This window comes from Entelurus aequoreus, linkage group LG24 (genome assembly GCF_033978785.1).
Source record: "Entelurus aequoreus isolate RoL-2023_Sb linkage group LG24, RoL_Eaeq_v1.1, whole genome shotgun sequence".
NCBI classification, from domain to species: domain Eukaryota; kingdom Metazoa; phylum Chordata; class Actinopteri; order Syngnathiformes; family Syngnathidae; genus Entelurus; species Entelurus aequoreus.
In genome coordinates this window covers 16,044,857-16,067,633 of record NC_084754.1, presented here as the reverse complement: position 1 = coordinate 16,067,633, position 22,777 = coordinate 16,044,857, and the positions used below count along the sequence as shown (strand labels likewise).

At 39.8% G+C, this 22,777-nt stretch overlaps 1 protein-coding gene across 1 annotated transcript in view; it reads left to right on the top strand.

Annotated features, from left to right (window-relative positions):
• Positions 1–22,777, top strand: part of LOC133641454 (immunoglobulin superfamily member 22-like) — a 37,496-nt gene that overhangs the window by 10,959 nt on the left and 3,760 nt on the right. Inside the window, exons 6-23 of the mRNA XM_062035187.1 lie at positions 1,420–1,591; positions 1,662–1,802; positions 3,727–3,840; positions 3,904–4,066; positions 6,923–7,035; positions 7,153–7,315; positions 9,614–9,898; positions 9,993–10,117; positions 13,267–13,408; positions 16,073–16,280; positions 16,347–16,435; positions 16,507–16,809; positions 16,886–17,059; positions 18,490–18,618; positions 18,695–18,991; positions 19,062–19,150; positions 21,286–21,478; positions 21,555–21,857. Coding sequence (XP_061891171.1) covers positions 1,420–1,591; positions 1,662–1,802; positions 3,727–3,840; positions 3,904–4,066; positions 6,923–7,035; positions 7,153–7,315; positions 9,614–9,898; positions 9,993–10,117; positions 13,267–13,408; positions 16,073–16,280; positions 16,347–16,435; positions 16,507–16,809; positions 16,886–17,059; positions 18,490–18,618; positions 18,695–18,991; positions 19,062–19,150; positions 21,286–21,478; positions 21,555–21,857 — 3,203 coding nt within the window. The remainder of the gene's footprint in view (positions 1–1,419; positions 1,592–1,661; positions 1,803–3,726; positions 3,841–3,903; positions 4,067–6,922; positions 7,036–7,152; positions 7,316–9,613; positions 9,899–9,992; positions 10,118–13,266; positions 13,409–16,072; positions 16,281–16,346; positions 16,436–16,506; positions 16,810–16,885; positions 17,060–18,489; positions 18,619–18,694; positions 18,992–19,061; positions 19,151–21,285; positions 21,479–21,554; positions 21,858–22,777) is intronic.

Genomic DNA, 22,777 nt, shown 5'->3' with positions numbered 1-22,777 from the left:
TTCTGGGTGTCTTATTCAGTAAAAAAAAACGTAAAATTCCATTCCGTGTTTTTAAGGCGGTCTGTCATAACGTGTACAATATATTTGTAGCATTCAATCAGACAATATTTTGAGGTTTTATAATAGTGTTCCTAAAAATCAGATATACCGGCCTTTTTTTCTCTAAATTTGCCCAGGCCTGCTCTAGCGTCACCCTTAAAATTTGAAAAAAATGGCCCCTTCTACCAGTCTCTCGTGTTGACAGGAAAATCGCAAGAGGCGTCTGTCATGACGGGACACACATAAAAATCTCAGGAACCCATAACTGAAAACAAACAGGAAGTCAGCCGTCTTGGTTTTCGTCTTATATTTTTCGGAGAAAAAGAGGGGTCGTACTTAAACAAACTCCTCCTAGGGACTTTGGCCAAACGGGCTACACATAGAGGTGATGATACATTGCGAACAGATTTTTCATATGCCATAAGATGTGGGCGTGGTATGGCACCAAACTTGGCTCCAATGGCTTTTGGCCATTTTACACGAAACATTAAAAATCATGTACTTAACAAAAAAAGGTGAAATAACTGAAAACATGTTTTATATTCTAGTTTCTTCAAAATAGCCACCCCTTGCTCTGATTACTGCTTTGCACACTCTTGGCATTCTCTTGATGAGCTACAAGCACACCTGTGAAGTGAAAACCATTTCAGGTGACTACCTCTTGAAGCTCATCGAGAGAATGCCAAGAGTGTGCAAAGCAGTAATCAAAGCAAAGAGTGGCTCTTTTGAAGGAACTAGAATATAAAACATGTTTCCAGTTATTTCATCTTTTTTTGTTATGTACATAACTCCACATGTGTTCTATTCATTGTTTTTTTAATGCCTCAACTCAACTCAACTCAATTCAAATTCCAAACTTATGAAAGAACTCAAGATAATTTTTTTTATATATATAAATGTCTCCACCATTCCTCCATGGTTTGATTTCAAATGTTCTGGACTTATGCAGATCCCAAATACACCAAAAGAGGTACCAATACGTTGAAAATGTGGTTTTGTATAATAGGTCCCCTTTAAGTTTGGTCACTGTTAAGCCACTAAACTTGTTTTCCTTGCTTCTGATGCCTCATCCATTTATTTCCAATTCAGAAATGTCTCCGTTATTCTCCTCTATCAGCTCTGTCAGTGTTCATGTGTGCTTCTATTGGGTTGAACAAGCAACCTGATGATTAGTTTGAGCATTGCTGCCACCTAGCTGGAGGCTTGTGTATCGTTCAAGACAATAATACTGGACGTCCCCAGGCAGTGCAGTTCTACCACAATAATAATCATCCGACAAAATAATACTTTTGAACAAATATTTTTGCATCTGTCTGAACTGGTGGGTCTAATAAAGTGTTTGGGCAGATGGTCCTACCCAATTCCTTTCCTCTTATGTAGCAGTGTGGAGAAGAGAGAGGAGAAGAAGCCTCCAACAGAAGAGGAGATGCTGAAGATCTTGTCTGGGGCTGAGAAGAAGGACTATGAGAGGATCTGTGCAGAGTATGGCTTCACCGACTTCAGGGGAATCCTGAAGAGGCTGAAGGAGATGAGGAAGAAAGTGGAAGTGGAGGTGTGCCATAGACTTGATACATGTTTCATAGACTTATTCATTGTGGACCCCATTCTCCCATGTGCTCAAGTGGCCATGCAGTATTCTTCCCCTCAACTTCAGACTGTCCCTGTCCGCCTTCATCCAAGATTCGCACTCTGGGTGGAACAACCCTCAAATGTGGGTGTTCCCTGTCAAATCTGGCCTATTGCGTATTCTCCCATCGACTCAAGTGCTTGTACTTATGCGCCTCTAAAACTGGAATAAGTCCAGCGCCCCTGAAAGGTAATACATTATATTGCACTTGAAGTTTGGATGCAGTGTAGACCGTACTTTTAAAATTAAATAATAAACTTTGAGAAAAGTACCAAATATATTCTCATCGCTTCAATTGAGACACCTGGAAACATCTTTTGAGAAGAGGATAAAATGACTCTGAATTAACTATCAAAAATCAGAATTCACATCGTCGTCTCTTGAGTGCGACCACAGCGAAAACAGACGCAAAAACGATTTCATCTGGATCTTGATCATTGAACTATGTGACTATTAAATGGCAAAGACATATATAATGTAGTAAGGCCGTGAATTTTGAGCACCATATGATTCGATTCGATTCTTGATTCAAAATGATTCTTGATTCAAAATCAATATATTTTTTAATAACATTGGGTGCCAGTTCTATATTTGACTACATTCCTCCAAAAAATAGATAAACAGCGCTGATGAATTTCTATAATACTTAAAATCGAAACTGGTTTTATTTAATAGAATTTTACCCAAACATTTAATAAAGTCAAATACAAATAAGGCAACAAGAGAACTATTCTTTTATCTAAAGTAAATATGTACAGCGTAAATGGGCATCTACTGTGATGATCTGTTGCCAGGATCATGTTTTGTTTAGTTTAAGACTCCCTTAGATCTGTTTTCAGCACCCCTGGGTTTGTGTTTCTTGGTTGCCATGGGTGCTGATTATTTTCACCGGCCTCTGATTAATGTTCGGGATGCTCACCTGCTCCGGGGCACTAATCAGAGAGCTATTTATACCTGCCTTTCACCACACTTGGTCTGGCTGTTTTGTTTGCTCTACGCAACAAATTACGATTGGTGATTCCTACGTCTTGTTTCTATGCTAAGTTTTCCCGTTAGCTTTTTCATAGCTTCCCGCGCTATCAGCACGCTTGTTCTATTTTTGTTTGTTTTCCTGTCTGATTTTATGGAAAATATATCATTGTCCTACCTGCACACTGCCTCCGGAGTTCCGTCTGCATCTTGGGGAAACGATCCGCGCATTAACATGCGACCCCACCGTAACATCTACATCAACAATATGATCTGCTCGAGTGGCTGGACAGGACATGTTTAAAAATATATCTATATTTTTTTTAAATCGATATTTGATTTATTTGAATCGATTAAGATTTGTTACAAATAAGAATCACGATTAATTTGAAAATCAAATTTTTTTGAAACCCCTATATTGTAGTGTCTATCAATTGATTGCATTTATTTATTGACAGTGAATATCAAACTGTTATGCTCCAAAGCTCAAGCCGCAACAGACCCACACACACAGTTGGCCAGTCAAGCCCCTCTAATGCGTCATAGCGTCACAAACAATTGTACTAAACAGAATTCTCAACATTTCATACAACATCAGGGTGGTTATAATAACAATCAAACAAAGTCTTCATCTACATATTATTATTCACATCCAGCCAAGAAGAAGAAGCTGTTGTAGCGTGCACACACACACTAGAACACAATGACAATACACATACACATGACAAGGACTGCCTGGATGGATACGGTCTTTTCAAATTAAAAGCGTTATCAAATGCTAAGAAAACCCGGTGATGTAAAATTTTCACAAAGCCAAAAAAAATGGTGTCATGGTAAATTCTGCCTCATTAGTAATTTTCATTTACGACTTAAGCACTTGTGCCTCACTTACACAGGCTGGATGGGAGAATGCGAATAAGAAAAACATGCATAGCTTCAAGCGCGTTATAAAAACACTTCAGCGCAAGAATAGGGCCCTTGATGCACCAGCAGAAATAAAAACGAAAAGTTTGAAATAGAACACATTTCACATAAAAAGACAGTTTATGCAGAAATGATTCTAATAATTGTATTTGAAACATGTTTCCCAGGTGGTTCGTGTGCTAAACCCCCTGGAGGACATCACTGCCAAAGCAGGCAGCAACGTTGTGTTTGAAACCGTTCTGGAACTGAAAGATCCAAACATAAGGATGCAGTGGTTTCTGGTCTGTTTGGGTGATGTCATACTTTTAACTTGAGCATTCCATCACTGGCATTTTTGTTCTCAGGGCACAGAACTGCTGCGCCTCCAGTACTCTCATGGCAAATATGAGATCAAACAGATGGGAACCAAGCACATGCTGTGCATTTCTAACGTGGGCCTGGGTGACAAGGGCACCTACAGCCTGCAGGTTGGAGATAAGAGACAGTCAGCAAAACTTAAAGTCATAGGCAAGTCATTCACATCATCGTAACTTTTTTCTCATTGTGACATCTGCCATTTTTTTGGAAGCAGACAAAACTGGTTTACATTTTTTTTCTCGTCCACACTAAGACTTGAACCATGACCGGTTCCAAAGCCCAAGCATTTAATTAACCCTTGTGCAAGCTTAAGATTGACTATACACACTCTTAGAATCCGAAAGGGATCCGCTAATAATAAAATGTCATAAGTCAGCAATAAATGTCTATATATTGTTTTACTTTCAAGGCTTGAAATCTTTTAACACCTTCAGATCAATTTATAAATTTTACGTTTTATGGCCTTTTTGTCAAAATATACAGAACAAAAAAGTTACAGACTGGAATATTTTAGGTTAATGATAATAATAATAGATTTTATTTGTAAAAGCACTTTACATTGAATAAACAACCTCAAAGTGCTACAGTGCATTTAAAAAACAACAACGCTAGAACCACAAATAGCTGCCCCCAACAAGTAAAATAAAATAGTAAAATAAAATAAAAACTAGAACAGCCTAATAGCTAGAACTAGCACACATACCGGTATATCTAAAAAAAAAAGGCTTTTTCAAAAAGAAGTTTTTTTTAGCCTTTTTTAAAAGCATCCACAGTCTGTGGTGCCCTCAGGTGGTAGGGGAGAGCATTCCACAGACTGGGAGCGGCGGAGCAGAAAGCCCGGTCTCCCATAGTTCGGAGCTTTGTCCTCGGACGTTGGAGGAGGTTAGCCTGTCCGGAGCTGAGGTGTCGTGTGGAGGATTTGGGGGTGAGCAGTTCTTTGAGGTAGAGGGGGGCATTTCCATGGAGGCACTGGTGGGTTGGGTAATTCCAGAATTGAATAGGTCAATAATTCATCTGCTATGTTATCTGTAACTGCCCAAGATCATTTTCATTGCATTTCAGCAGTATTTTTTTTTCTTCTCATTTTTAGTTTTTCATTGCATTTTACTTTTGTTGCTGCATGAAAACATGGCGCCGCTGAAGTAGCAGCTGGTTGCATAAGCTCGGTGCTCTTTTACATATACACTTTGTGTTCTGTTTTTCTTTTTTTTTTGTCCTGTCCAGCTACTCAGGCAAGTTGATGTAGATGCCCATATCGGCTGTACAAATGTACTTTACAAAAGAGAAGTGTGGGATACTTCTCTTGTTGCCTTATTTGTATTTGACTTTATTAAATGGATTTATATTATCGTTTGGTGCAGCCGGGCCGGAGCAGGAGGGGATAGAAAGAGAAAAAAAAGGAAGACAGAGGGGGAAATTGTAGGGACAAGAGGGGGATAAGACAGAGAGACAACAACAACAGCAAACACAACAATAACAACAACTACAACTACAACAACAATAGAACAACATCAGCAAATAGGATATGTACAAATATGATGGTAAAAGTGATAGCGAAGAAACAGTTAGTGAAATAAATAATAATACTGAAATGATAATGAACAATATTACACTACAAATGGACCAATGCAAATACCAATAGAAATAGCACTATTGATAATGAAAAATAACGACAATTACCTCTATTATCAACAATACAATTGTTCAAATGCAACAATACATATATGTAATGATAACTTGAAATACAAAAGAAAGCAGATAAATGGAGGGGAAGAAAGAGAAGCCAACTATATTAACCTTATAGATTGTTATAGTAACAATAGGTTAAGCTTTGTCAGTGTGCCATGTGTTACCCAGTTTCCCCTAGGGCAACAACGTTAATATATGTTTGATGAAACGTGATTATATGCATGAGTGTATGTATGTATATGTACTTGTATATGTACAGGATGTGTATATGTATGTTTGTACAGTGAATGTATATATACAGTATGTGTATATGTGTGTACAGCGAATGTATATGTACAGTATGTGTATACAGTATGTGTGTTTGAACAGTGAATGTATATGTACAGTATGTGTACATGTATGTTTGTACAGTGAATGTATATATACAGTATGTGTATATGTATGTATGTGTTTTTAAATGTTCCCCTCTTGTTTTCATGTGTTTTTTTACCTTTCGGTCTAAACCTCTTTGAGACTGCGCAACGAGGGGAGGCACTTTTGTACTCCTTCTGTACACCTTCATGGCCATCCACAACTACGCCCCTCCATACCTGTCTGATCTCCTGCAGGTCACCAGCCCCACTCGTTCCCTCAGATCCTTCTCCTCCATCCACCTCTCTGTTACTCCTGCCCGCCTCATCACTATGGGGGGCAGAGCCTTCAGTCGCTCTGCTCCCCAGCTCTGGAACAATCTACCACCTGACCTCCGTAACTGCGACTTTCTGCCCACCTTCAAATCTAAACTCAAAACACACCTGTTCCGGTCTGCCTACTCCGTCTAACTCACCAAATACCCTTGGCCTATTTTTATTATATTGTGTTGTTTATTTATATGCCTTGGTTTTATTGTATTTTATATTGTTGTAAAGTGATCTTGAGTTTCCTGAAAGGGGCTATGAAATTAAATGTATTATTATGTTATTATTTTGTAACTTTTGTTCAACTTTTAATACGTTCTGTGGACTTTTTGACTGCAACCACATAATGTCCCCATTGTAAGGTAAATAAAAGTCTATCTTATCATATCCTAATGACAGTTTAACTCATTTACGCTCTGAGAATTACGCTTCCTATTTTAACAAAGATGTAATCAAAAACACAAGGCAATTTTATACAAACAAAAAACTTTGCCGAAATTTCAGACAGTTAACATTCAAACTGAACAATCATATCACATAAGGAACTTTTGGGCCTTAGGGCTGCACAAAGGCGGTCAACCTACTGCCGCCCTACTAAAACCAGTGTAACGTTTTTTTTTTTTACATTTGTTTCTGTCAGATGAACCTCTGAAATTCCTGTCTGAGTTCAAGCCCGAAAAAGTGAGAGAGCGCCAGACTGCTGTGTTTGAGGTGCGTCTCTCCAAGAAGACCAATGCTCCTCTGATCTGGAAGGTTAGTAGTTTATGAGTAGCATGCTCAGTAACTTATGTCACATGTAAAGTTTCAAACATTGAACATTCCCCAGCTCGGGGACAATATATTGACATATGATTATGTGTGTGGTTGAAGGTGAAAGGAAAGGAGGTCAAAAGGGATGAAAAGTTTAATGTGTCGCTGTCTGAAGATGGTCTGACCTACACCTTGAAGATTAAAGATGTGAAAGTCAGCGACACCGGAGACTACACCATCAGCATCGGGGACATCTCTGCCACTGTGCCGCTTTTCATTGAGAGTATGGAGAGTACACTTTTTTATAAATAACACTTTTTAATCACAACGAGGATGCAGAATCAGTGGAACATGAGCTGCTCCATCTTTTGGTCCTCAGTATCTTCAGAAAACAGAATCGTTTGCCTTCCAAATGAAGCTCATCATGATTCTCAATAATTTATCGGAGTGTAAAGAAATCAGTAAAAGTGAAATCTGAGTGATGTAAATATTACACATACTGTAGAACACATGTTCTTTGGGACTAAAGGATGAGTAGAACAAGGATTAAGGTTAGGTTAATTACTCACTGCCTTTCTTGTTCTCTCTCACTACATAATGAGGGTACAATAACAAGGTGTATCATGTCGTTCGGTTTACATTTTTAGCGTGACATTTGGTTTATTGGTCAATTTTTAACCAACATCTTGTTTTCCCTGGTCCTCGGCGAGTTGGATAAATGAATTAATTATTCATGAGATATACTATCAGATATTACATCGATTTGCTTTGACACCTACAGTTTAAGGATGGGTAACACATCCGGTACCTTTAAAGGCACAGACTGAGTTCCATTGGTACTACTGGGTACCGGATCAAGTCAAATCAAACGGTGCCATATTTCAATACCTTTGTTGAACCTGACCACTTATCAAAATTTGCTAGCTTAATGCTAAATAATAATGTGTTTGCCATATACATGCTACTGGTTAGCATTAGCATTTTTACATGGCAATTTCAACACCTCCAGATTTGGTAATGAAAACTACAACTAAGGAGGACGTTACAATCAAACAGCTGGTGTGTAATAAGTACAATACTTACGGTATAAACACTTTGTAGGGCACAACAAAATACAATACTGGCACATTCAGCCCAAAGATAAAGACTACTATATGGCTTAGCCAACACACCGCAGCCTTTACACTACTGCCATCTAACGTCTTGGAATTGCAACTGCATGTAAAGTCTAATATGTAATACTCGCAAATGAGATTCAAAAGTGTAAGACAACAAGATATAACAACTGCGCAGCACCGTTATTATCAGCTAACTGTTAAATGCCAAAAAATGTATTGTGTTATCAAATAAATTAATATTTATTAACACATGAACAGACAAGATAGATAGCACCAAAATGGGTACTTTTGGATACAGATTCCCAGGTACAGGGTATTAGTACAGTACCAATTCAGGCGTGGCTCCGTTGATATAGCGGCCGTGCCAGCAACTTGAGGGTTCCAGGTTCAATTCCCACTTCAGCCATCTTAGTCACTGCTGTTGTGTCCTTGGGCAAGACACTTTACCCACCTGGATGAAAACCAAATGCTTCCCATCCAACCTGATGGCTGGAGCTTGAGAGGTGCTGCAAAGAGAAATGGGCGAAGTTGCCCAAAGATAGGTGTGCCAAGCTTGTGGCATCGTATTTAAAATGACTTGAAACTGTAATTGTAACAATACAGCGGGGAAAGGAGACGGCACTGAGGCAGGAACGTCGTTTAGCTTGCAGCGTTTTATTAAGCACAAGTAGGTGACGTGTGTAATTAACCCAAATACGTGGTGTGTGTCTATGTGAGGCGATTACGTGGTGAGTGTTACCGGGAGGTGTTAAAGGTGCGTGTTGAGAAAGCTGCGGAAGTCCAGAGAGGGCAAGGCAGGCTCTGAGGTCCGTGGGCAGGCAAGAGGTCAAGGGCTTGAGCGAGGCGTCGTAGAGGTCGAGATCCAGGGAGGCAGCAAGAAGTCCAGAGGGGAGTCCGGGGAGACGAGACACACAGCTCGAAACCAGGGAACGAAGAAGAGCTGCGGGATGACGACACAGGACAAGACACAATGAGCACAGAGGAGGGGAAACACGAAGAGCGAGGAAGCACATATGCAAGGAGAGCTAGAGACGTGAAGGGCTTACTGTACAGAGACAAGTAGCTATGTTCTGGCACTGGAACGCAGGACACGCTGGCTTAAGAAGGATGTGGAGCTCTCATCAACTTCAGGTGTGTCCAGAGGCGCACAGAAGACTAACAGTAATTGCAGCCAAAGGTGCATCTACAAAGTCTTATAGCAAAGGCTGTCAATGCTTATGTACATGTAATTTTTTATTTTTAATAAATATGCAAAATTTTATTAAAAAAAAAAACTTTTCACATTGACAATATGGTATGTGTGTAGACTTTTGAGGACAAAAATGACTTTATTCCATTTTGGAATAAGGCCATAACATAACAAAATGTGGAAAAAGTGAATATTTTCCAAATGCACTGTAGTTTTTCTGTATGAGACCCCTCAGCGAGATGTTTGGAAATGATCTGGGTTTTTTTCTCTCCAGGGATTCCCATCGCCTTCACCAGCCCCTTGAAGAACGTGCGTGCACAGGAGAAAGGCAAGGCCCGACTGGAGTGTGAGATGAGCTCCAAGGACGTGCACGTTCGCTGGCTAAAGGACGGGAGTGACATCACAGCCAGCCGACGCTACGCCTTTATGCGCGAGGGAAAGAGGGCAGAGGTCGTCATCGAGGAGTGTGAACAAACAGATGAGGGAGAATACTCCGTGGTCTGCACTCAGGACAACGACTCGCAGGAATACGTCACCTGGGCCAGACTCGGCGTGGAAGGTACAATTATCTGTCAGCCTTGTTGCCAAACCCACACTTCAGCTATGAAATTACTTTTTATTCTTGGATCCATTATGTTTTGTCACGCTGGCAGAGCGCTTTGCTTCGGTTAAGAGTGGCATGTCAGACCTTCAGTGTCCTACAGGGAGCCCTGCGGAGCTCTGTGTGGTCCTGGATGACGAAAAAGTGGATGGAGTGTGGCTGAAAGATGGACAGGAGGTACAAGATGAGACTTGATTTTTTAAATTACATTAATGTCCAAAGTGCAACCTAGGGATAGTTTTTTTATTGGCCCTCGCTGTATTCGACAGACAAAATGAGTGTATTATTTTTTAAATCAGGGGTCTTCAACGTTTTCCAGGCCAAGATGTAACTCAGGGGAGTCCAACTCGTTTTCTCTGAGGGTCTTGTAATCATCAATATACAGTACAGTATACGAATATGAAATGTTTAATTGCCTCATTATTATTGCCTCATATTTTTACATGCCGTATTTTCCGGACCATAGGGCGCACCGGATTATAAGGCGCACTGCCGATGAATGGTCTATTTAAAAAAATATATTTTTTCATATATAAGGCGCACCGGATTATAGGGCGCATTAAAGGAGTCATATTATTATTATGTTTTTCTAAATGTAAAACACTTCCTTGTGGTCTACATAACATGTAATGGTGGTTCTTTGGTCAAAATGTTGCATAGATTATGTTTTACAGATCATCTTCAAGCCGCTTTCTGACAGTCGCTTCCAGATGCGCCGTTTTGTGGGCGGTCTTATTTACGTGGCTCACCTTCGGCAGCGTCTTCTCCCCGTCATCTTTGTTGTAGCGGTGTAGCGTGCAAGGACGGGGGTGGAAGAAGTGTCAAAAGATGGACCTAACTGTTTTAATGACATTCAGACTTTACTTAAATCAATAACGGTGCAGCATCTCCTCATCCGGAAACAACCACACCGGAAATGTGTCCGGAACTCTAATAACTAAAGTTCCTTGGGTGAATAATGTAAACTCACTACGCCGGTATGTTTTAGCGCTTTCATGGCGAGTTTACTGACAGATATAAGTAAGAACTTTACACTACTTTATATTATAAATGGCACGAAAACATTTACTACTAAAATATTTTGATAGATTTTTGTGCGCCGTGTGTAGTGTTCTATATTTTCCAATGGAACATTTAAAATGTTGTCGTTGTTTACTTGCGACTCATCTCTTATGTTTGACTGCCATCTACTGGTCACACTTATCATTACACTATGTACCAAATAAAATAGTGCAGCGTCCCGGAAGAGTTGGTAGTGCAGAGAATTCTGGGTATTTGTTCTGTTGTGTTTATGTTGTGTTGCGGTGCAAATATTCTCCCGAAATGTTGATTGTCATTGTTGTTTAGTTTGGTTTCACAATATGGCACATGTTTATGACAGTGATGGCATTGTTTATACGGCTACCCTTTGTGTCACATGTATGGCATGTATGTGACATTATCTGATCAAAAGTCCTTTAAAAAAGAGTCAGCATTAAAAAAAAGACATTAAATGTTTGATATTTTTGTTACTGAGCACAAAAAATAGGAAATAGAAATCCAAAATGTCCTTACACCCTTCAAAAACGTAAGAGCTTTTATGTCCTTGAGTAGGGGGGGAACTGGACTCTTATTATGTTTTAAAGATGTTTTACCTTTTGTCCAAAAGAGATGTGAAAGAAGCAATCTCTGTCAAACTAAAAAAAGCCTTCCCTGAACAAAGAACGAGGTTTGCGCCCTCATCTATATCGTCTGCCCACGATCCACAGCATTTAACAGTATTTTTCACAATAAAATACTGTTATCAATATGTACTGTAATATTACAACAAATGAATGTACAACATTCAATACCCATATTTAACTGATATTTCACAGTGAAATACTGTAATCATGAGAGGTGGGAATCTTTGGGGAACTCACGATTCTTTAGGTGACGATTCGATTCAGAATCCTTTTCTTGATTCAACACGATTGTCTTAATATATTATTTTGTATACAAATTATAATCAAATATTTTCAAAATAGTTTACAAAATCTCCTCTTGGTGGATGACATACGACTTATAGTGTTGGCCTAAAAATTGTTTTTGTTTTTAAATGTATTGTTTACATTTTATTTCAAAATTCACAGAATGTTAATCAATCTGACAAAATAAAAAATAAAAACCCCAACCCCAAAGCAACCCCAGTTTTTCAATACTTAAGATACAAATTTACAAAGCAATTGAGAAGACATACTAATACAATACTACAAAAAAAGGAAACCCCAAAATTAATAAAAGCAACAGTATCAATAATAATAATATCAATAATGGTGTTATATTATCAATATTATAATATCAATAATCATAGTACTTTTAATCCATAACAATTTTTTTTTAAAGAATAAAATCAAATAAAATGCATTAAAAAATGAATTCTTGAAAATTATGAATAGTTTTAGAATCGGAATAAATAAACATTTCGTTTGGAGCACAAGCAATCATATCCCTCTGTAAAAATACCACAACTGATTACTGTAAATTCAAAGTGATTTGTCTCTAAAGGGGTTCAGTAGACTGTGTTGCTACTCTTGTATAGTAGGTGGCAGTACACTGTTAAAATGAGAGAGTAATTATATATAAACTGACAATTGCTAATATGTTACAGCAGAATATTGTTTTAACTTAACTGTAAATAAATAAAATAAATGGGTTATACTTGTATAGCGCTTTTCTACCTTCAAGGTACTTAAAGCGCTTTGACACTATTTCCATATTCACCCATTCACACACTGATGGCGGGAGCTGCCATGCAACGTCCTAACCACGACCCATCAGGAGCAAGGGTGAAGTGTCTTGCTCAAGGACACAACGGACGTGACGAAGTTGGTAGTAGGTGGGGATTAGAACGGCCACTCTCCCAACTGTGCCACGCCGTCGCCGTAAATAACTGTAAAGCACAGCTCTGCAGTTACAGTAAATTGCTGTGAAGATTTTTTCCAGTAAATTACTGTAAATGCCACTGTGAAACTAATACAATTATTTGCCAGTATTTTCCTGTGGCCTTACGATAAACACTTTTACAATGCATGTCCTCAGATTGTCACCTTCAGTCACCAAACATGAGTTGCTTTGTCACACATTGTGGTTGTTCAGCAGCCACACTGGTCAAAATCAACAACAACAACAACAACAACAACAACAACTCTATGGTGACCGCTCAGAGGTGGATACACAGTCATACTGTAAACAGGAGACTTCACAGCTAAGATTTAGAACTGACAAAGCTTTTAGATGAAAGGTGAAACGTCTTCAACCTGAATGACTGAGAACAGACTTCCCAAGTAATGTGTGATGTTGGACAGATTACAGGGCGGGGGGGCGTTCAAGTGGTCAAACAAGGAGCTGTCCACAAGTTGATCTTCTCAGGATTGACTGATGCTCACGAGGGCAAGTACACCTTCAGAGCAAAGGGGGCCGAGAGTGAAGCTGTACTCACTGTTGCAGGTGTGTGTGTGTGTGTGTGTGTGTGTGTGTGTGTGTTCTTGTATTTCTACCATTCTTGAGACATCAACAAGGAAAAAAAACCTTCCATATGAGGACCGGTGAACAAGTTAGGACATAAATCATGGTCCCAATACGGAAAACCATTGCATCTAATAGAGAATGTCTCATTTGCACCCCTGGTGGTGAAATCTATCTCAATTAGGGTGGTCCAAAAAAGGAAGGATTTTTCAAATGGATTTTGTGTCGGTTTTAAAAATGCTCCCCCTCTGGTCAACATATAAAATAACAAGTGTGTGTACAAATTTGAAGTGATCCCACTCTGGCCAACATATGCAATAACAAGTGTGTGTAAGAAATTGAAATGCGCCCTCTTTGGCCAAAATGAATCAAATGAATATGTATATAGAGACATACTGTAATAACTTGAAGTAAATAATGAAGATTAAAAAACAATTACAAACAAAAAATTCCCCCAATTTTTTTTTTTTACTAAAAGCAGTCTTCTTCTCACAATGTGCCGACTTTTTTCTAATAAAATTGGGAATAATTTCTCATATTCTTTCAGCTTCTGTAATATTGCAATATTTTCTCATAAAATTATTACTTTTTTATGTAAAAGTATTACTTTTTTATGTAAAAGTATTACTTTTTAATGCAAAATGGTGACATTTGTCATATAACATTTCTGACTTGTATCACAATATTGCCAATTGTTTTGTTGTTCTTGTAAAATGGCGACATTTTCGGAGTAAAATTGTGACTTTTGTCATAATTTTGCAAAGCAAAATTCCGATGATAATTATAATAGTGCCAACATTTTTAAGTTTTCTTATAAAATCGCGACTTTTGTCGAGTAAAGTTACGACTCTTTTCATAAAATTGCCACAATTTTAAGCTTTTCTTGTAAAATTGCGACTGTTATTGAGCAAAATTCTAACTTTTATCATACTATTGCACAAATGTTCAGTTTTTCTTGTTAAATTTTGACTTCCGTTGAGTAAAATTACGACTTTTATTATGATACTGCAAAACTTCCAAGTTGTTCTTGTGAAACATGATCTTTTTCTTTTGAAATTCCAACAAATTTTTCACAATAAGCTTTTTTATATTTGCATAGTATGTATATATCATTAATGCTTGTAAATACAAATCTTTATATATCTAGAAAGGGTGGTTCTAAAGTGATAGGCATTATTCCGAGGTCTCAAGAAGGTAACAGATACAAGAATGTTTGTGTATGTGTGTGTGTGTGTGTGTGTGTGTGTGTGTGTGTGTGTGTGTGTGTGTGTGTGTGTGTGTGTGTGTTCTTGTATTTCTGCCCTTCTTGAGACACCAACAAGGAAAAGCATACTTGCCAACCCTCCTGTTTTTAGCGGGATACTCCCGGTATTCAGCGCCTTTCCCGATAACCTCCCGGCAGAAATTTTCTCCCGACAAACTCCCGGTATTTAGCCGGAGCTGGAGGCCACGCCCCCTCCAGCTCAACGCGGACCTGAGTGGGGACAGCCTGTTCTCACGTCCGCTTTCCCACAATATAAACAGCTTGCCTGCCCAATGACGTCATAACTGTAGAATGATCGAGGGCGAGTTCTTGGTTTCTTATATGGGTTTATTGTTAGGCAGTTTCATTAACGTCCTCCCAGCGCGGTAACAACACACAACAACACACGTCACGTTTAGTCTACCGTAAAGCAGTTCGTCTGCCGTAAACAGCAATATTGTGACACTCTTAAACAGGACAATACTGCCATCTACTGGATAGTCTGCAGAACACTGAAATTCAAGTATTTCTTTTATTTATATGTTTAATAAAATATATATATATATATATATATATATATATATATATATATATATATATATATATATATATATATATATATATATATATACATACATATATACAGTATATATATATATATATATATATATATATATATATATATATATATATATATATATAGCTAGAATTCACTGGAAGTCAAGTATTTCATATATATATATATATATACATATATATATATATATATATATATATATATATATATATGAAATACTTGAGTTGGTGAATTCTAGCTTAAATATATTCCCCTCTTAACCACGCCCCCAACCACGTTGGTTTTAAAAGTGCTCCCCCTCTGGTCAACATATGAAATAACAAGTGTGTTTAAAAATTTGAAGTGCTCCCCCTCTGGCCAACATATATAATAACAATTGTGTGTAAAAAATTTAAATGCCCACCCTTTGGCCAACATTTTTTTTTTTTTAATGTACAGTATATAGAGACATATTGTAATAACTTGAAGTAAATAATGAAGATTAAAAACAAATTACAAACAAAAAATGAAAAATAAAATAATTAACTAAAAGTTTACCTTTTTTATATTTGCATAGTATGTATATATTATTCATGTTGTAAATACAAATCTTTATATATCTATAAATATAAGGCATTTTTTGGAGGTCTCAAGAAGTTAACAAATACAAGAATACGTGTGTATGAGTGTGTGTGTGTGTGTGTGTGTGTGTGTGTGTGTGTGTGTGTGTGTGTGTGTGTGTGTGTGTGTGTGTGTGTGTGTGTGTGTGTGTGTGTGTGTGTGTGTGTGTGTGTGTGTGTGTGTGTGCAGAGGAAACCTCCAGCAAAACTGTATTTCTATGTCTTAGATCCTCCAGAGATTGATTCCTCTGTGTTGGACATGTTGGGGAGCCAACCAGTAACAGTAAAGGCAGGCCAGACCGCCACCATTAAGATCCCCTTCAAAGCCAAACCACCTCCCAAAGTCACATGGTACAAGGACGGTGTGGAGATGGTGGAGGATGAGAGGATGAAGGTGGAGCGGACTTCTGACAGCACCACTCTCGTGATCAACAGGTGGGTGGCAGACATTCTGACATGTTCAAGCCTCATGATCACTAATGTTTATTGCTGTGCCAGCAGATGTGTGCGAGAGGACAGCGGAGCAGTCCAGCTTCGACTAAAAAGTGACTGCGGCACGACCACAGCTCACTTGCAACTCCAAGTGATTGGTGGGTGGTGATGATTCATATTCAGCCAACATACAATTAACTTTTGTTCAAGATGTCTTCTTCTTCTCTAGACCACCCTAAACCTCCTCAAGGCAAGGTGGAATTCTTGGAGCTTTCCAGGAAGTGCATCAAGATGAAGTGGAAGCATCCCAGGGACAATGGCGGTAAGGAGGTGACCAGCTTTGTGATGGAACGTCGTGAGGCCACTAAGAAGTCGTGGACCAGGGTGGGGGAAGTCCAAAGCAGCTCGACTGTCTTCAGCGACGACACAGTGGAGGCGGGGCAAGTTTATCAGTATCGCATTAGAGCCGTCAACTCGGAGGGAATGAGTGACCCTCTGGGGACAGAGGAGGTGTGTGCCGGAGAGCCTATAGGTAGGAACTGTTTACACCGAGAAAACATCCAGGGTGCTTCTAAAAAATCTAAGTACCTTTGCTGAAATCCACTCAGAGCCTCCAGGCACGGCCTCCCAGCTTCAGGTGTCTGATGTCACCAAGGACGCCATGACGGTGAGCTGGAACCCGCCAGGTCATGATGGAGGAGCACCAGTTCTTGGCTACAACCTGGAGAGAAGAAAGAAGGGGAGCAATATGTGGCTGCTGGTCAACAAGGAGCTGATCCCAGGTCAGACTTGAAACCTACAGTGGTGGTTTTCATATTCCACAGCAGGCTTCGACTAGAAGAGGTCAGAGGTGGCTTTACGACATTTTAGATTTTAGTTCATGTGTTTTGCTGTGAACCAACAGGCCGATCATTTCAGCCCACCAAGGGATGAGCATTAGTTTTAAAGACAAAACAGACCGAAGTGTCACAGGTGCAAGTCTAATATCGAAACTGGTTCTGTCAAGAGTGTAGCAAATTCCTCTTAATTATGATCCCCTGTGTGGTGGCTTATCTCACTGGCATCAAGGAGACAGCCTAAACTCACACGGGTACGGGGTTTGATCGCATGACTTGGGCTTCAAGCCAATGGGTCACAACAGTTCAAGTCTGACTTCGGTTAAAAAAATAAAAACTGGGGGTGGTTGCTGTAAAAAAGGAAGCTCACTTCATGACCGCTGAGTCATCAAACTCCTCTAAATAAGAATTTGCCAATTGGTGAAGTTAAGTTTTTAAGTTATGGCAGATCCTTGCATTGACATCTTACCTGTCTTATCTGAGAGTTAGCATCCTCTGCAGTGGACACGTGTTTTGCACAACAGTGAAACATATGTAACTCTCAAAAACAACTACAGGAGAGACTTTGGTTCTCAAAATAAGAATAATATCAAAAAGAGAAGGGCATCCCCTTGGTCCTTAGCTTTCTGGAAATGTGGCCTCTCGATCAGTTTGGTCGAATAGCCCTGCCTGTAGGTAATATCAATATTACTACTGTCACATGCTTGCATTGTTGCTGGCAGTGTGACTCCAGGATGCAGAGACATTAGGTGACATGCAAGTTACGAGTTATTTTAATTAAGGACAGTACAGGAACAAAAGCTGAAGGCACTTAGAAATAGCTAATGCACACAACACAAATCCACAATAGACAACAAACTATTGTTGTAACGAAGGTGACACTGTGAAGGGAACTTAATTATATTTACATAGCGCTTTTTCTCTGGAGACTTTAAGCGCTCTACATTGTGAAACCAATTATCGACACAATTTTTAAGCTACATATAAACCAGTGTAGGTGGCACTGCGAGCAAGGTCGGTGAAGTATCTTACCCAAGGACACAACAGCAGTGGCTAGGATGGCGGATGCTGGATTTGAACCAGAAACCCTCAATTTTATGACCGGCTGCTCTACCATCTGAGCCAGGCCACCACTGGCAGATAAACCCTCCTGATTAGTGATGCAAGGCAAGTGATTCCCCTGATCACTAATCAGGAGGATGTGTGCAGAACAGCGCTCAGAAACAGTGGCAAAGTCGCTGCAAGATAAAACAGGAAGTAGAACAAAATGAAGAGCGCTTGACAGGAAGAAACACTAAACACAGGAACACAACACAAAAAGTATCACACAGATCATGTCAGTTATTTTATTCTTGTGTTTAATTTGTCATTGCCAGATTCTAAATTTGTGGTAGACGGGCTGATTGCTGATGTGGAATATGAGTTCAGAGTGACCAGTGTAAACCAAGCAGGGTCAGGTAGTCCCAGCAATAGTTCCAACGCTGTTATGGCCAAAGACCCAATACGTGAGTCCTTTACACTTAATTTCCTTTTTATTACCTTTGTCTTAGGGTTTTAATAACAACAACAACTGTTTTGTAGGAGCTCCCAGCTTTGTGAAGAACTTGCTTGTTTCGGACTCCACCAACACATCCATCTCTCTGAGCTGGACACCTCCAGAGCAGGGGGACACACCCTCAGGTTACGTCCTGGAAGTCCGCCCTGAAGATGCCAAAGAGTGGACTAAATCTACAAAGATCCCCATTGCTGGCACCGGCTTCACAGTGGGGGGACTTCAAGAGCGAATGAAATACCACTTTCGTATCCGGGCTGTGAACGAAGGAGGGTTGGGGGAGCCCACTGAACTGTCTGAAGGGGTCCTTGCGATGCCTCCTCCTGGTAAAACAACTACATTCTGTCACGGTCTATTCGTCCTCCTGATTTATTGACTTAGATCTTCATCCCACAGTGGCTCCCAGGTTTGATCCTCGGGGTAAAATGAAGAGTCAGATGGTGGTTTGTGCAGGAAGTACACTCTGTCTTCAGCTGAGCTTCACTGTGAGACTCCATCAGCCGTATAATAATAGATAGATAGATAGATAGATAGATAGATAGATAGATAGATAGATAGATAGATAGATAGATAGATAGATAGATAGATAGATAGATAGATAGATAGATAGATAGATAGATAGATAGATAGATAGATAGATAGATAGATAGATAGATAGATAGGTGGATATCCTGTATTAAAAACTGGTTGTCCTCAAATTTCCTCCAGATAAATTCTAACAAAACGGAAACTCTGATAATTGCTCCCGATAAAAAGATCCCCCAGATCAAGAACTCCCTTGGTGCTCTGGGTGCATCTGTTAAAAGCAGCCTCAGAAACCTTGGGGTTGTGTTGGATCAGTCAATGTCTTTGGGGGGTCACGGCCGTCAACTGACCAAAAACTGTTTTTATCATCTCAGAAATATTTCTAAGGTGATCAATTTGTTGTCAAAATTGGATCTCGAAATAATCATTTGCGCGTTCATTTCGTCTCGTATTGACTATTGCAATTCTCTTTTCACTTTTTTCAACAAGTCAACGCTAAAGAGACTTCAGACTGTACAAAATGCAGCTGCCAGACTTTTGACCGGAACAGCCCATATCACCCCCATTTTATCCAGTCTTCATTGGCTTCCAGTTAAATTCCGCATTGAGTTTAAAAGTTTTAGTCCTGACATTCCGTGCGTTGCATGGTGGGGCCCCTCAGTACATCACATGTATACGTGTGTTCCTTTTAGCTTTCTTCCCTGTTTTAGCAACGCGATCTTGTGCTTTCTGTTTGCAAATCTCAGCACTACGCTCGGCTTGTCGTTTGTTCCTCTCCTGGGCAAAAGGTGACATGTTTCGATACTGTTACAGTCCAGTTGTATGTCCTTGGCCTGCATGAAGACCGCTACCTGTCGCTCCATTGATATAACATCCAACTCCGCCGACTCCCCTCCATTCGCTGGGGTCACAGCTCCTGCGTAAGACCGGGGTTTGATGCTAAGTCCGGTTATGATCACATCATTGATCCGTGTGTACTGCTCAATATCAGCAACTCTGTTCTCCAGTATTGCGATTTTCTTATCTTTCTCCAGATTGTCAGCCCTCATCTGATCCAGCTGCACAACAAGGGCCATGATAGTTTTCTGCTGATCCTTGGTCGTAGCAACTTCCTCGATCAGAGTGTCGATTGTCTTTTTAAAGACAATCTGGAGTCTGGAGTTAAAGTCGGGCGCCATCTCGTCTTTGTAACAGCGCACCGGCTAGTTACTCCAGACATGCAAACTTCCTCCTTACATTATTAAACTTAAATGTTTGGAGTAAAATTTGCGAGCGCCAGTTCAGCTACCGGAACAGGAAGTGACATCAATCCACCCTCAAGAGCACTCAGGTGCTCTGGTTGTCCAGGTCCGTGGATAAGCGAAAGGTCAAGGGCAAGGGCGAGCGTCAGACTCTGTGTACAGGCAAGAGGTGGAGATCCAGGAAGGCAGCAAGAAGACAGGAGGGAATCCAGAAGAGACAAAACACACAGTGCAAATCCAGGGAACCAAGAATAGTGTACAAGACAAGTAGCTACGTTCTGGCTACGTTCTGTTCGCTGACTTACTATGCCCCTACTCTTCAGGGTGCAGCCTCCAGTCTTCAGGCCAGGGTCTTCTAAAGATCCCAAAAACTTTTTTTAAAACCCGTGGAGACCTGGCCTCCCAGGCTATACCTCCCAGACTCTGGAACAACTCGCACCAGTCCCTCCGTGATCTTGACTGTTTTGACACTTTTAAGAAACATTTGAAAATGTCTCTTTTTAGTAAAGCTTTTAGTTTATGCACCTTTTAACTATAATTTTTAAACTACTTTGTATTCTTTTTATGATGTTGCCCCTGTTGTTTTAATTGAATTGTTGTTTTACTTCACCTATGTTTTGTACAGTGCTACAATAAAATGTACTTACTTACTTACTTACTAGATACACTTGATTAATCCTCTAAAAAAGAGGAAATGTGTTTGCCTTAGCGTAAAATCGTAAAACATACACACACACATATATAAAAAGAGTTCTAAAAAGTAGTTAAAATAAATTAAATCGGTGCAAGATGCTTCTGGAAGCTACACGTGAACGCCTCGTCCAAACTCGTCCTGACCTGCTTTGTCACCACAGGCCTCCCCCCCACCAGTTGTAACCTGGTTCAAAGATGGCAGCATCACCACAGGAAGAGAAGTCATCACCAAAAGCAACAATCACTCCCAGTTCCTCCTCCCCTCCTCCCAGCGGAGTGATTCTGGAGAGTACCGTGTCCACCTGAAGAACGACTTCGGAGAGGCTCACCATAACGTCAATGTCAGGGTTACAGGTTTGTCAAGACTGTTTTCTTTCCCATTTCTTTTTTGTGATGTGTTTCTTAATAAAACCTCTCCTGTTGCTGTCAGACTTCCCTCGGCCCCCAAAGAACCTCCGCTTGGTGGAAGAGGTCCCGGGGACTGTGACCCTACAGTGGGATCACACTCCAGACCTGGTTGATGATAATGAAGGAGCCCATTACGTCATCCTTAAGCGAGATACCAGCACTCCTTCGTGGTTTACCGTGGCTGAGTGTGTCTTCAGCAGCAAGTACACCGTCACCGGACTGCTGCCGGGGAGGAAGTACTATTTCAGGGTTGTAGCGCAGAACTCTATCGGAGACAGTGATCCCTTAGACTCAAGTGAAGCGCTCATCATCGCCAGGGAAAGAGGTACTGGACTTATTTCTTTTGGTTTTTCTATTAAATTGGTTTTCAAGACACTTCAAAAAAAGATCATTCCTGTGGCCTTGACTTTTATTGTTTATTTGATGTGGACGTCACAATTTCATTGGACAAACAAGATGTATTGTTTGAGTGTTTTAGCACGTGCTAATTTACAACACACAGGAGGCTAATAAGATGAGGAAAATAATAAAAGTAGCTAGAAAATGCAATTTTGGTAGAAATTGCGTGTGAATGCTGAAAAGCCGAACTAAAACGTAAACAGTTAGAACGCTAGCCAGATAGCAGCCAGACTGTTAGGTGAATACAGTAGGAATGGGATTCATATGGCCCCATTTGTCGCGGTTTACCGGACACATGAAACGTGACGAATTGGAGGTGCACTATCCACTTTAGCCGCCAGGTGGCAGTAGAGTGTGGAATAGCTTAGAATTTGTTTCGCGGAAATTCCAACTTTGACCATAGCGTCAGTTGCTATGTAAAGTGGCGCTTTCCCTCATTTTCAGCAGACTATGTTGCAAAATTATTAATCTCCCACCCTTCCTTTCACGCTAGATCCACCCAAGAATGGGCCATATGAATCCCTTCCCTACTGTAGATGCAAAATAAGCAAAAAAGTTGGCGCATAATAAATGATAAATAAATGATAAATGGGTTATACTTGTATAGCGCTTTTCTTTTTTTTTTTTTTTTCTTTTTTTTTTTTTATTAAAGTTTTATTTATACATTTCAACATTTCAACAATCAAATAAGTACAAAAGTAGTACAAAACAGTACAAAAAGAATACAAAGCAGCGCCAGGGGGTTATAAATTCAAAGTAACTAAAATAGAATGCAAAAAAAACATATATATAATATAAACAAAGTGCAAAGCCATAGGCTCACTCAATTTCAGTAAACAACTCACA